General features: G+C 42.3%; 1 protein-coding gene across 9 annotated transcripts in view; it reads right to left on the bottom strand.

Annotated features, from left to right (window-relative positions):
• Positions 1-11,370, bottom strand: part of CROCC2 (ciliary rootlet coiled-coil, rootletin family member 2) — an 89,393-nt gene extending 78,023 nt beyond the window's left edge. For 4 of the 9 annotated variants that reach the window (XM_083613658.1, XM_083613660.1, XM_083613661.1 and 1 more), the window contains exons 1-2: positions 11,121-11,363; positions 1,163-1,316 (exon numbers count right to left, since the gene is read on the bottom strand). In XM_083613658.1, coding sequence (XP_083469784.1) covers positions 1,163-1,316; positions 11,121-11,174 — 208 coding nt within the window. In that variant the 5' untranslated portion in view covers positions 11,175-11,363. Of the gene's footprint in view, positions 1-1,162; positions 1,317-11,116 lie in introns of all 9 variants that reach the window. The other 5 variants (XM_083613657.1, XM_083613662.1, XM_083613665.1 and 2 more) reach the window with 5 other exon arrangements.
• Between the last annotated feature and the right edge of the window lie 4,011 nt (positions 11,371-15,381).

Here is a 15,381-nt window from a genome sequence, read left to right as displayed (position 1 = left end):
TTTGAGCCAACCTATGAAAAGGAAGTACCAATGTTTCAAAAGAGTTCCAGGGACTAAAGACTGTTCTTTAGCAAGAGACACCTGCATTCATTATCTCCCTCTGTATGTTCCAGGGCTGCTTTCTAGTGTTGAAAACAGGTTCTGGGGCCAGATGATGTCTAGCCAAAAGTGTGGCCATGGGTTTACAAAGCTGTATGGAAAGCTGCCTTGAAAGGGCCTATTAATCACAGGCCGCAAGATAGCCATGCCCAATCGTTACAGGGATAATGATGATCTTCCATATGGGGACTGAGAAGCTTGGGCTAATTTTCCAGCTCGTGTCCAGGCACGTTGAGTGTTGCTTGGCAGGTTGCTTAATCCTTCTGATCCTCAAATGTAACATGACGGCAAACAACTTTATACTGTCTTCTGGAAGCCTGAGCTAAACTATCTCCCTCAGTCTTTGCTTGGTGGCTACGGCTGAGAATCTCTAAGGTTCAGGAACTCTTCCCAACTGTAATTTATTTATTTTTGCAATGAGAGAGAAATCCACAATGTCTTTTGGGGACATAAAAGAAAAGGGCAATCATCTCAAAGAAAGGATGTCCCTTGGACTTAGGACCATTGTTCTCCCCTTGCTATAGGCTAGGGTTGGCCAAGGACATTTTGCTGCTTGAGGCAGAACAGTAAATGCTCCCCAGCTGCAAAGTCAAGGTGCATGTACCCAAGAGAAAACCATTTGCTGCCCTTTCTATGTCTGCTGCCTCAGGCATTCCCCTCACTCTGCCCAATATTAGGACTGGCCCTGGTGATTGCTCTTTCCCCCTTCCATCTGGAAAGGCTACCTGCTCACAGTCAGAAACACAATATTGGATTCATTTACCATGAACAGAAGCTGCTAGTTTTACACAGTACTCTGAACGAGTCCAATGGACTGCTTTGCATGGAATGGAAGCGAGGAAAGGCTGTTACCACACGCACGGTGATAGTGGACTGAATTTTCTGTCAACTTCTTCCAAGGAGGAAGTCTTCAGAAACATCATCGAGCCAACACTGTGTGGTATGTGGGGATGTTAGGAGCTTCAAAGCCCCACCTCCTAATTTCCTGCATTTGTTCTTGCTTTGAAAACCCCACCCTCGGGATGTCTCTGCTCTATGTCTCTGCCAAAGTCCCAGACAGCACCTTGGGATGATGATGGCTCAGCCAGACTCTGTGTGATGATCTGTCGGATCCTAGCTGGGACAGTTGTGGGTTCAGCTCTCTCTCCTTCCCCTTGCACGGTCAATGCTTTGTCATCTTTGCTCGCTCTGGGATGCAGCACCGTATCCTCCAGTTTCTAAAATACACACAGAAGTTAAGCATTGGCTGGCAAGCTTGTAAGGTTTTATTTAGCCATTGCTGGGCCCTGGGAAGCGATTACCTCTTTATGATGGACTTTCTGAGATCAGCATAAAACTAAACTTAGGTATAAGAATGGCTGTCACATAGCTAGAAACCTTTGAAGGTGTGTGGGGGTGTGTAGAGAGAGACTGCTGTAAAAAAATGTGATCTCTTTATATCTCATTGACATTTAGCGCATTTCAACAAGTTATAAACTCAATAAAAATAGAAAGGCAAGGACATCTGCAAGGCTGGCCTATGTACTCAGCTTCAGCTAAAACCAAAAATACAATGATACCAATCTTTTAAACTTATGAAGGTCCAGGAATTCAAATATCAGCACAAATTATTTCCCCCTCCTCACTCACTCTTCATGTACAAAGTAAGCATTTTCAAAATTGCTTATGCAATATAATACAATTCCCTACTTTGTGTCCTCACCTAGGTGAGTGCAAGTTAAGATTCTGCAAGGGTACACAAGATTACAAGGCCCTGCACTGTGTTATTTTCAAAATATTTCTAAAAACTTTTTTGTGATAATAAATCCTGCTTCACTTTATCACATGCCTGCGGTATAATTCCATAAACCAATGTTGTTGGTTACATGGCCAGAATTCATGTTATGAAATACAGTGGTACCTCGGTTTAAGTACTTAATTTGTTCCGGAGGTGTGTTCTTAACCTGAAACTGTTCTTAACCTGAAGCACCACTTTAGCTAATGGGGCCTCCCACTGCTACCGCGCCGCCGGAGCCTGATTTCTGTTCTCATCCTGAAGCAAAATTCTTAACCTGAGGTACTATTTCTGGGTTAGCGGAGTCTGTAACCTGAAGCGTATGTAACCTGAAGCGTATGTAACCCGAGGTACCACTGTACATGTCAAAGTTTCAGAAAACCATTACGAAATCTTATGCAGGTGAAGCATGCAAGGACAAAAGAGCATCGAAATTATGAAAGAGAAAGAGCCACAATGCAAGATGAGCATAATAATTTTGTGGGAAATGAACTAAGTGAAATGACATCAGGAATTACAACCCTACTCTTGGACCTTATGTTTTGCTGCTGATGCTACTAGAACTGCTAGCACCATTTAAAACTAGTATTAAAGATACTGAGAATGGTGTTCTGACACCCTATTTCCATCTGCAAAATGTTGGAGGGTATTATTTTCTCATGGCTGATGCTATTCACAAATATACAGTGCATGTAAATAATAGGTAGATCTGAGATCTGAACTTAATTTGTGCCAGAAGCCACCAGGGCTTACGCCTATTAGGTGGTTGTAAAGTTTGATTCTGAGGTGATTTTGAATTGTGTCGGGTGGGAACATCTTTACTTTTTTGTCCTTCTCACCCTGTTGTCAAACCCACACAGGTGGCTAATTCGCTTGCCTGCTTATCTTCTCAATGTTTTATTGCTGGGCCCAGTCATTACTGGGGCTCCCTTGTGCTCACAGAACAAGAAAGACATATTGCATGAAGATGTGAAGCATAATAATAAACAAAAAAACAGTTGTTGCCATGCCAACAGAGCTAAAACTTCGTACAGAAAATACAGCAACAATGCCCTCTATCGTCTGTACCTCATCAATTACGAACAAATCTCATTGAAATAAGGAGGCTGCTGCAATCGGCACTTTGTTCCAAATCTTGTTTCCAATTGTATCTGAAAAGTATGGTACTCCGCTTCCCAGGATGCCCCCGCAAAACACATACACATGAAGTTATAAAGATAAAGACAGCAAAACCATCCAGTAAAATCTCTTGCTTATATTTTGACAAATGTCTCACAATGTTCTTCATAATTTCTCCTCCATCACTATTGGATCCTCCCCCCCTTTTTTAAATGCAAGCCACTCACATGCACATCCCCATAGTATTTTCAGCTGATCTCTCAGTGTGGGGTTTTTTTTGGATCATATACAACTTCATCTAGATCAAAATTAGTACTGTATCTCAAAAGTTAGATTCCTGTCTCCCATTGCAGAAAGTGTGTGTGTGTGTGTATGCGCCTGTATGCTTGAGACTGCATAAATTATATTTTTCCTAAACTACGCAATACTAGAAGATGAGGAAGTGTATACATGTGGGAAACACATGCACATTAATACCAAGACAAACTGAAGTGGAAAGAAATGTACCAAGGGATACTGGGGCAGATGTACCCTGAGTACTACTACTATGACAAAGTACAGTGGTACCTTGGTTCTCAAATGCCTTGGTATTCAAACAACTTGGACCCAAACACTGCAAACCTGGAAGTGTTCCGGTTTGCGAACCTTTTTTTGGAAGTCGAACATGCTGCATTTTGAGTGTTACGCTTCCATTTTGAGTGCCACGCTTCCGTTTTGAGTGTTATGCTGAGGTCTGTCTGTTTTTGCTATTTATTTTAAGTTTTTGTTTTTGTGCCTCTTTTTTTTTGTTTTTGCGACTGTGTGGAAGCCAGCCAGTTCAGCTATTGATTGATTGTGTGACTGAAGAACATTGCTTATTGCTTTCATTTTATGGATCAATGGTCTCATTACCTAGTAGAATTCATGTTAAATTGCTGTTTTAGGAGTTGCTTTTAAAAGTCTGGAACAGATTGATCCATTTTGCATTACTTTCTATGGGAAAGCGCGCCTTGGTTTTGGAACACTTTGGTTTCGGAACAGACTTCCAGAATGGATTAAGTTTGAGAACCAAAGCACTACTGTAGACTACTATTCTTAGGGCACTTTAAAGTTTTGGTGGATGCAGGAGAGATTAGGAGCTCTCATATTATTTCTGCAAGGTGGCCAAGGGTAGTATGTGATCTTTTCTTTCCTGTAAACCTTCCTCAGGGATCTCTGCAACCCCATTGGCTGGCTGCACTTCCTTATTTGAAAAAATCCCATAGGAGGAGTTACCTCATGATTTCTTCCCCTGGGCTTTGATTGAATAAGTGGCAGAGGGCAAAGGGCAGACCACTGAGGAGATGTTTTGTAGAATGGAGAAAAAAGGTCACCCACCAAGCATAAATTAGCCACTTCAAAAGTAAAGTAAGCATGGCAAAAAAAGACCTGCACCCCACCCACAAGAATTTTACCCAAAAAACCTCTCCTTTCCAATAATTTTGGTTGGGGGAAAAACATGAGAGAATATTTTGGCACAGCACTATAATTACCCAAGCATTTTGGTGGGCAGCCTAGTTTGTAGAGGGAAGAAAAGAAAATAGCAAGTATATTGCATAAGCATCTGAAGGACCAGTTGTGTGCAGTTAAAGCAATATGTCTATCCACGAAAATAGATGAGAACTGGCCCTCGCAGCTACAACTTAAGCAATTAACCTTGGGCATACAAAATCACAATGAAGTCCAAGAAGAGCCACAGAGCCTAGGACTTGCCAATCAGAAGGTTGGCGGTTCGAATCCCCGTGACAGGGTGAGCTGCTGTTGCTCGGACCCTGCTCCTGCCAACCTAGCAGTTTGAAAGCACATCAAAGTGCAAGTAGATAAATAGGTACCACTCCAGTGGGAAGGCAAACTGCATTTCTGTGCGCTGCTCTGGTTCGCCAGAAGTGGCTTCGTCATGCTGGCCACATGACCCGGAAGCTGTACGCTGGCTCTCTTGGCCAATAAAGCGAGATGAGCGCCGCAACCCCAGAGTCGGTCATGACTGGACCTAATGGTCAGGGGTCCCTTTACCTTTTACAACCATTTTTAGAGATTGAAAACATTCTACTTCTAAAACTCAAATACAAATGATACTATTTTGCAATAACAAATTCCTATTTTAAAAAAATCAGATCACTGCACAGACCACACATGGCATATCAGACAAATGCAAATGGAAATCACACAGAGAAACATACAAAGACACCGAGATTTGCTCAGACATAACATATGCTGCCTGGTGAAGACTAGGAGCAAAGAGCCAAATCCCTGATTGTTTCAGTTAGATTAGGCTCTGCTACAGTGGTGGGAAACCTTTGAGCTGTTGGACTCCAGTTCCCATCAGTCCCAGCCAGCATGGACAATGGTCAGAGGAGTTGGGGCTTGTAGTCTAACCACATTTGGAGGATCACAGATGTCTCACCAATGTTCTACTGGGTGCTATGTAGGTTTTATGCTATACCTAGGACTGCTAATAATGGGTTAAAAGAAAAACCTGAGGGGAATATGCTTTTGTAAAGTGATCTTGTCCCTTCAACAACTTATCCATTCTCCCCTAAACAATTTAAGCATCTTGGCCTTTTAAAACAACAGATGCCACATGTGAGTATGAAAACTGCAAGACTAGCAGAAATTCCAGTTCAGCAGAGTTGTAACATTCAGGCCACCAATCAGCAAAGGCATTGATTAAAACACTTTGCCTGGGTAATGAGTTGCAGCTGTAGCATGGAGTCTCTGAATAGGACCCATGGAGATAGCTACTCCCTCTGCAGCTGGTGATGTCAGCACAGCTGTGGCAGCTGTGGAAAGAGCAGCCATTGGTGAGGCATCTGCATGTTAGCTGACTTTGCCCATTCACAAAGAAGAGTAGTGAAACACAAACAACCAACATGCAATGCAAGTACAAAATGGTCTCCTGAAAGGTGTCAAGGCCTGTAGTAAGTTGACAATCCCCTTGTAGCTCATGCCGCAGGGCGAAGGACAAGTGTGATCATTTCAACAGCATCAATTCCATCTCATTTCAAGCAATGCTCAAAAATCCATGAAGCACAATGTGGAAAAGCCAATTGTAGGAAAGCTGTTCACGTTTTCCTATATGAAGGGTATTTGGGGGCATGAAGCTCTTGCTCTAACCAGGTTGGGCATTGTGAATGGAAAACCCACGATGAGCAGAATGCCCTTTCACATTACACAGACGTTAACACACACAGCACAAGAAAGGCTCAAAACAAAGCTACTTCAACTTAATGAATGAAAACACGAAATGCAGGAGAGCAGGAGAGAGGTTTCAGAAGGAGACAGGCCTAACAATAGTAAAGAAAGTTAAATATTTGGGGGTTAATATGACTGCTAAGAACTTAAATTTATTTAAAGATAACTATGAGAAATGTTGGTTGGAAGTGAAGAAAGATTTAGAGATATGGTCAAATCTGAAGCTTTCCTTGTTGGGTAGAATTGCGGCTATTAAGATGAATGTATTGCCAAAGATGTTATTTTTGTTTCAATCTCTGCAAATTTTGGACAAAATGGACTGTTTCAAGAAGTGGCAGAGAGACATTTCTAGATTTGTCTGGCAGGGCAAGAAGCCCAGAATAAAATTTAAAATACTAACTGATGCTAAAGAAAGAGGTGGATTTGCCCTGCCAGACCTGAAACTTTATTATGAATCGGCCGCATTTTGTTGGCTGAAAGAATGGCTACTTCTTGAGAACACAGACATTTTGGACTTAGAAGGTTTCAATAACGTTTTTGGATGGCATGCATATTTGTGGTACGACAAGGTTAAAGCTCATAAAGCATTCAAAAACCATATTGTCAGGAAAGCATTGTTTAATGTTTGGTTAAGATATAAAGACTTACTGGAGAATAAAACCCCAAGGTGGTTGTCACCAATGGAAGCAAAGGCACTGAAAAAGTCCAATATGGAGGCCAAATGGCCGAAATATTGGGAAATATTGGAACAAGAAGGAGATAAATTGAAATTGCAGAGCTTTGAGAAATTAAAAGACAAGGTGCGAGATTGGCTGCATTATTTTCAAATAAGAGAGGCCTATAATTTGGATAAAAAAATAGGTTTCCAGGTGGAAAAATCAAAATTGGAAACTGAATTGTTAGAACCCAAAACTAAGATACTTTCAAGAATGTATAACTTGCTGCTAAAATGGAACACGCAGGATGAAACAGTTAAATCTGCTATGATTAAATGGGCACAAGATGTTGGTCATAACATTATGTTTGCTGACTGGGAACAGTTGTGGACCACAGGTATGAAATTTACGGCATGTAATGCCCTAAGAGAGAATATTATGAAAATGATATACAGGTGGTACATGACACCAGTCAAGCTTGCAAAAATCTATCATTTGCCCGATAGTAAATGTTGGAAGTGTAAAGAAAATGAAGGAACATTCTTTCACCTTTGGTGGACGTGCCCAAAGATTAAGGCTTTCTGGGAGATGATTTATAACGAAATGAAAAAAGTACTTAAATATACATTCCTTAAGAAGCCAGAGGCCTTTCTCTTGGGCATGGTCGGCCAATTGGTGCCAAAGAAGGACAGAACTTTCTTTATGTATGCAACAACAGCAGCAAGAATTCTCATCGCAAAGTATTGGAAGACACAAGAGCTACCCACCCTGGAAGAGTGGCAGATGAAGCTGATGGACTATATGGAATTGGCGGAAATGACTGGCAGAATCCGAGACCTGGGAGAAGAGTTGGTGGAAGAAGACTGGAAGAAATTTAAAGACTATCTTTGGAAATACTGTAAAATTAATGAATGTTAAAATTATGCTTGGATTGGTAATAAGTGGTAACTAGTGACAAAAGCTAATAAGATTATGTAAAAAATGTATTGATAAATGGTTGAAAATATTGGGGTATAATATGTTATGACACAAAGTTAAGATATTTGAAAAAAGGGTAAGAATTTGCTGAATTAAGTATGTAAATGGGAACACAAAAGGGGGAGGTGTGAGGAGGTCAAGGTTACAAGCATATGACTCTGAGGATCTTGAGAAAAATGGATTTGTTTTATTTTTTTTAATTTTTTTTTCTTAATTAGCTGTTTTTAGTGTGTTTTTTTGTATTGTCTATTTTTATCTGTGGTTTTTCTTTTTTTATTCTGTAAATCTTTACTCTTTTCTCTTGTAAAACTCTAATAAAAATTTATTTAAAAAAAAAAAAGAAATGCAGGAGAGCAGGGACTAGACCTCTTCCACTTCATGCTAAATAAGAAAATGTGAAGAAGATTGGCTCCTTATTGGAAATCCTTGTACTATTCCAATTTACAGACATGAAGTGATAAGTGTAAGAGAATGAGATGATTGGCCTTACTCTGTAAGGCAGTGCAACCTCACATGAAGCCCTTGAACCAGTCACAATCTCCTTCCCTGGCTCCTACTTCATGGTAATTTACCATCCCTCTGCTGGAGTGGTTTGTGCCAGGCTACTTTCTACACTTATGATTTATATTTTTTTTTTAAATGAATATTTATTAAATTTTCCAATTTTATATAAACACAAAAAGAAAAAGAAAAAGAAAAATATTAAAAACAATTCAGTTTCAATAACAGTTTTTCAATCACATGATTCTTTGACTTCCTCATACCTCCCCTTCTTGTTCTCTAGTTCAATTTGTTAATTCAGCAAATCCTAATCTCTTAACATTCCTTTTAGAATATCACCTTATTTTCCACTCAACTTTTTTAAATTTAATAACAAAAACAATTATAATCCCCATTATCTTTATCATAACAGCTAGAGACCACCAAAGTTCAAACCAACATCTTTTCAAAGTTCATTAATTTTATAATATTTCTGTAGATATTCCTTAAATTTCTTCCAATCTTCTTCTGCTGACTTTTCTCCCTGGTCGCGGATTCTGCCGGTCATTTCTGCCAGTCCCATACAGTCAATCAACTTCATCTGCCATTCTTCCAGAGTGGGTAAATCTTGAGTCTTCCAGTGCTTTGCTATAAGTATTCTTGCTGCTGTTGTAGCATACATAAAAAAAGTTCTGTCCTTCTTTGGCACCAAATGGCCGACTATACCCAAGAGAAAAGCCTCTGGTTTTTTCTACACTTATGATTTATAGAAGGGGTGGCCATGTTAGTCTGTTTTAACAAAAACAAGAAAGTATCATGCTGCCATAAAGACACGACTAAGTAGACCCTGGGACGCGGGTGGTGCTATGGGTTAAACCACAGAGCCTAGGACTTGCCGATCAGAAGGTCGGCGGTTCGAATCCCCACGACGGGGTGAGCTCCCGTTGCTTGGTCCCTGCTCCTGCCAACCTAGCAGTTCGAAAGCACGTCAGAGTGCAAGTAGATAAATAGGTACCGCTCCGGCGGGAAGGTAAACGGCGTTTCTGTGCGCTGCTCTGGTTCGCCAGAAGTGGCTTAGTCATGCTGGCCACATGTCCTGGAAGCTGTACGCCGGCTCCCTCGGCCAATAAAGCGAGATGAGCGCCGCAACCCCAGAGTTGGTCACGACTGGACCTAATGGTCAGAGGTCTCTTTACCCTTATAAAGACACCCTTATAAAGACACGACTAAGTAGACCCTGGCCCATGAAATATTATGCCAGCCCTTCCTTTGCCTACCTGGTGACTTCCAGATGTTTAGGACTATAACTCCCATCTAGCTGGGACAGATAGGAGAGCATGGCTGGGGTGGATAAAAGCTGCATAGAAGCATCAAAGCATTACAATATTGACAGTTTTATGGTAGGCTAGTTCTGTGCTCCCCACTGGAATTCAATCCAATGAACAGCAGCTCTGAAATCAATAGATGTTTGCACAGTGTTAAGTCCAGTTTACCACTGCAGCCCTATGAGTACTTCCTTGGGAATAAGTCTCATTAAACTCAACAAGACTTCGGAGTGAATGCGTAGGATAGGGCTGTAAATCTATTTTCCTGTTGGGTTACGCTCACACATCCTCTAGCCTAGTTGTTTGTTCCTTACTCTCATTTCTGAAACCTTACTGCCCTCTACTGTCACTTAACATGGCAACAACTACATTTGTCACAAAACAGCTTCAGCCCAGGTAAGACAACAGTCCACTAGCCCTGGATACCACAGTCATCCACGGATGCCATGAAGAACAGAGCAGAAGCCAAACACAGAAAGACTTCAAACATGGGTTTTAATAGTCCATATTTTCAAAATCTTCAGAGAAATTCTACTTGCAGCAAAATGCAGATCCAAACAAACATATAACAGCTCTCCTTAGAATGCTAAGGGTTTGAGATGAGACAAAAAAAGCTACTCTGCTAAACTGGCTGCTTCTGGGTCGTGCTGCAAAACCAGTCTCTGTATGGTCCCACGGTTTATAGAAGCCCTGTCTGATTTAATGCTTGATAAACTTTGCTGGCACAAATACTTTATAGCCCAGTTGTAACACAGTACTCAACCTACTCCCATGAACACAGAATGCTGCCTCATACCAAGTCAATCCCAGTTGGTACCCTCTGCACTGACCAGCAGCAGGTCTCCAGGGTTTCATGACAGTGTTGCCCCCACCCCAGGTGGAGACATTGGAGAGCAAACATGGGACCATTTGCAAGCGAAGCCTGTGCTCTAATACACTGTAATAGCCCTTCCTCTAATACTATTCTCACAACCACACTGTGAGTTTGAGAAACAGTGACTGGCCCGAGGTCACTCAATGAGTATTGCTGGGGGTTGGACTAGATGATCCTCAGGGTCCCTTCCAACTCTGATTCTGGGATTTCTGTTCTGAGTTTCACCGGTTGGCAATATGACCCTGGGCCCCACTGTCCAAGACTGCTACACGTATTTGCACATCATATCAAGAGATCACAGAGGTTTTAATCCATATCATCTTCTCTGTAGACATCCAGAAACTAAATACTGTCCAGATCAGCGACATGAAAGGGAAGCAGACGCGAAATATTTTTTATTTCGCCATTTTACTTCCGAAGTTGGAAACCTGGCTTCTGCCCCCACCCCTCGAAGGGAATGCAATTCTATCCTTTTCTGGCTCGTCAGTTCCGCGCTGCAAAGCGGGAGCATCATGTGCGAGGGGGCGGAGGCAGTGCGTTTTAATTACTTGCTCTGAACTTAGCCGCAGGAGAAGTATGAGAAAGCGAGCCACTCACTCACCAACCTGGATTGCAGCCTCCAGCCTCAGACTTGGCTTCTCCTCGCTGCTCTCGCTCATCGCTCAAAGCAAGGCAAGGACCAGCCAGAGAGGCCGAGTGGCTCTTCTCGGGACTTGCAAAATAAGAGGGAACGGTGCACCCGCGGGTCGGAAGCCCGCTCCCTGGAGAAAGACTTTGCAGGCCTGCAGTGCCGGCGACTCCCTGCGGAACCTTCTCCGCCGCCTTCAGGAATGGAGGACGCACGCGGCGGGGCCCGGCCGCGGTTGCTAAGACAACGGGGACGCCGAGTACCTCTTGTCGCCATGGAAACAGAACGCGGCCCGGGGTTGCCGCGGAAACCAAAGGGACGCGGGAAGCCGAACTGTTTCACCGGGCCCGGCGAAGGAGAAAGCGGGAGAACTTCTCTCCCCACTGTTGGGCGGGAAGGTTGATCCCATGGTAATAATAATGTAATTAATTGCACACTGCAGCCTTAGGAAATAAGGACAGTACAAATAAACATATTCCATAGTTAGGGTTGGGAGATGCAACTTTACGGAATACTGTCTCTCTCGCTTAATACAGTTACAGATAGGTAGCCGTGTTGGTCTGCCATAGTCAAAACAAAAAATTTTTTTCTTTCCAGTAGCACCTTAAAGACCAACTAAGTTAGTTCTTGGTATGAGCTTTCGTGTGCATGCACACTTCGTCAGATACACAGCTTAATAGTATTTCTAAACTGACTCTCAACATAAGTATGCAGGACAGCGTAACTTCCCTCATGCCCATAGGCTACATCAATCCATTTTGCCTTCCACCCCCCACCCCCCATTCTACCACTTGGTCTTCTCTCTGCCTATGTTAAGCAAAGGAGTCTCTCCCATATGCCAGGTACTCATCATGGAAAACAAATAGAAAGGAGTGGCAGGAATGCCCATTTAGTGACTGGTAAGAGCCTTTTGCTTTTGCTCTCCACCTTCCCTAGATGGAAAGTGTTGGAATGCCATTGCTGCACAGCTGCAACTAATTTAACTAATTCAGCCCTCTCAGTGAAACCTTTTGCTCCTGAAGCTTCTCCAACCCCCTCCTCCCATTTTGGTTTTATTTAAATTTGCCCAAAAATATTCAACTCCCCATTCCAATCTCCTTCTTCTGTGCTGCAGGATAGGCTGGTATTGATTTTAAAAATAAGCTTGATAAGAGGGAATGAAAATTATTTAAAATTTTCTGCTTCAGTGAATGGCCCTTTCCAAACCCACACAGCTCTGCCACACCCACTAGTGTGGACAAAACACAGTGGTGTAGACACAGAAATAAAAGTTAACAACAACAACTTATTACTTATACCCATCCATGTGGCCGGGCCTCCTCAGCTACTCGGGGTGGCTTCCAAAACATCAAACATTAAAAACTTCCCTAAACAGAGCTGCCTTCAGATCTCTTCTAAAAGCCAGGTAGTTGTTTATTTCCTTGAAATCTGGTGGGAGGGTGTTCCACAGGGCAAGCACCACTACAGAGAAAGCCCTCTGCCTGGTTCCCTGTAACATAATTCCTGTTACTGTAGACTGTCAGTTGCTGCTCTGCTTACAGTGGAAGAGCTGTGACTTAGGAGAGCTAGGAGCCCTTTGTCTGGAAACAACTTAAATTTCAAGGCTGTATGGATTTTGTTTAAGAGTAAGATACACCAGTTAAATAATTCAACATAATTTAAGTTCTGATCTCCAGGACTATTATTACGTCTTGAAACACAACTGTGGGTAGAGAGAATTAATGCAGTCCTTGCTAATTAGCAATCCCAATAAATAATTCTGCGCTACATTAAGACTGAGTTTATTGCAGCATAAACATTTGTCATCTGGAGTCCACCTTGTTAGATGCATGCAGTGATCTAGAATGTTGTCATCACTATATATCAGCTTTTACATTCCCAGCAAACAACATGTTTGATTTCTCATCACATTAAGTGCTACTGCATTTGGATAAATTAAGGAACATTTAGTGTATTTCCATCCTGTCTTCCTATGCAAAACATATGACACATTATGAAGCCAGTGCAGCTGTAGCAAAGCGTATCATTTGCTTTTGGTGTTTTAGGATCTGACCAGCATATGAGACACACAAAAAAATGGACAGGAAGCAAGGTTGAATCCATAAATGCAGGAGAGTCATCCACAGGTCAGCAACTCAGTGCAAGTAAAGCTCAGTTTTATACGATTCCCTGTGTTTGATGAGCAGGACACAAAATATTGTCCAATAAATTTGCCACAAAACATTTGTCAGACTTTAAGGTACCATAGGATAGTTTTACAACAAGCTATCCTGTTTCCCCTGGAATTCAAAACTAAGGCTATGTGCACACTCTCGTTTACTCTACATCCAGCACACTCCCACCACTGGTTTGTGAAACCATGTGCACATTATGTTAGCCATGACCCACATCTATCCTGTACGTCATTGAGAAATGCTGCATTTTGACATGTTTTCTCCCAAATCAGCTTTAATATGATTTGGAAACCCAAGCTATATGAAGACATCCACACCCCCTTTCTTCCCACTGGTGTGGATAGACAAAGGGCGACTTAGAATCATAGAATCATAGAATTGTAGACTTGGGAGGATCCAAGAGGGCCATCTAGTCGAACACCCAATCTTTTGCCCAATGTGGGGCTCAGACCCATGAACCTGATATTAAGAGTATCATGCTCTACCGACTGAGCTATTTGGAAACACATCCAGCTGTCCTGGTATGTACAACCACAGGAGCCAACTCCTAGGGGCCGAGGTCCCTTCAGCCTCCCCATCCATAAAATTTGAGGGGCCAGTCCCCCCCAAAAAAGTTGATGGGCATTGCCATTAAAATGGTGTGTGTGTGCCATGCCTTGTAATCCATTGTGCAAGGAGGGGCTTACCTGCCCTCTCCAATATTGTATTCAAGTGGGCACCCCTGCGTACAACGATGGGCAAGTGCAATTTGAAACACAGCAGGGGCAGACATCCTTGCTGCATTTTAAACTGGTAATGTATACATAGCCTCAGGCTAGAGCTCCAGCTCAGCTATTAGTAATTAAGGCTGCAGTCCTAGACACATTCACTAAAGCTTCAATGGACTCAGTCAGGTTTTATGCATGAGCTGCATATTTCTTAACAGTTTTACTAATAAGCAATTAATCAAGTTCCTGATTGCACCCTTCTTACTTGTCAAATGTTCACATTCTTCCTCTGCTATGAGCTCATCTTGTCTAGCAACATTTTTCACTTTAATTATACTATATGTATATGTAGTAAAGAATACCTTTTCTGGCCAGGTCTCTATCTTCTATTTACATTTGTTTGGTGTAATCCATAAATATATTTTCGTTGGGTGGGTGGGTGGAATCTTAGATTACATACACAGACGTGTACATCATGATGAATCTTTAAGATATTTTACACCCTTCACTGGAATGCACATCAGTTTTACTGGAAAGGTTTATAAATCTTGTGTCTAATGGAAAAATGAGAGCAAAGCAAAATACCTTCAGCATTTTTGGAACATTCCCTTCCTAGTATCTGTAGATGATGCACCTTGCTACCCATACCTGCTCCAGTGATTTGTGTTTGTGCAACTTTCAAGGCAGGATAAGGAGAAACTGTTGCCAATGAGGGAGTTAAAAGAGAGTGGCTACTCTGGCTTGGTAGCTAGTGCTGGCTTACACAAACATAGCTTTTCCTACCACTAGATGAAAATAAAAAAATAAGCTAAACATTTGAAGTTAACAGTTGGCCCAAGCCATTCCTTCTCAGTCTGATCTAGCTACTTCCCAGGGTCTGCCCAAGTTGCTTGGAGGTAAGACAGAATTGTAGAAAATAATTGTAGCAGCGCCAACACTTCAGAACCCCCTGCCTAGTGATACCAGTCAGGCGCCTTCACTGTATTCTTTTTGGCACTTGCTGAAGACATTCCTATTTAGATATGCCCAGTGGTTTTTTTCTGGGAGTATGCAGGGGTACACATAAGGTAAAGGTAAAGGGACCCCTGACCATTAGGTCCAGTCGTGGCTGACTCTGGGGTTGCGGTGCTCATCTCACTCTATAGGCCAAGGGAGCCAGTGTACAGCTTCCAGGTCCTGTGGCCAGCATGACTAAGCTACTTCTGGCGAACCAGAGCAGCACACGTAAACGCCGTTTATGTACCTTCCCACCAGAGTGGTACCTATTTATCTACTTGCACTTTGACGTGCTTTCGAACTGCTAGGTTGGCAGGAGCTGGGACTGAGCAATGGGAGCTTACCCCATTGTGGGGATTCG

This window comes from Podarcis filfolensis (genome assembly GCF_964270895.1).
Source record: "Podarcis filfolensis genome assembly, chromosome: 5".
Taxonomy (NCBI): Eukaryota; Metazoa; Chordata; class Lepidosauria; order Squamata; family Lacertidae; genus Podarcis; species Podarcis filfolensis.
Note: the sequence above shows the minus strand (reverse complement) of the source record. Positions and strands in the feature narration are given on the sequence as shown.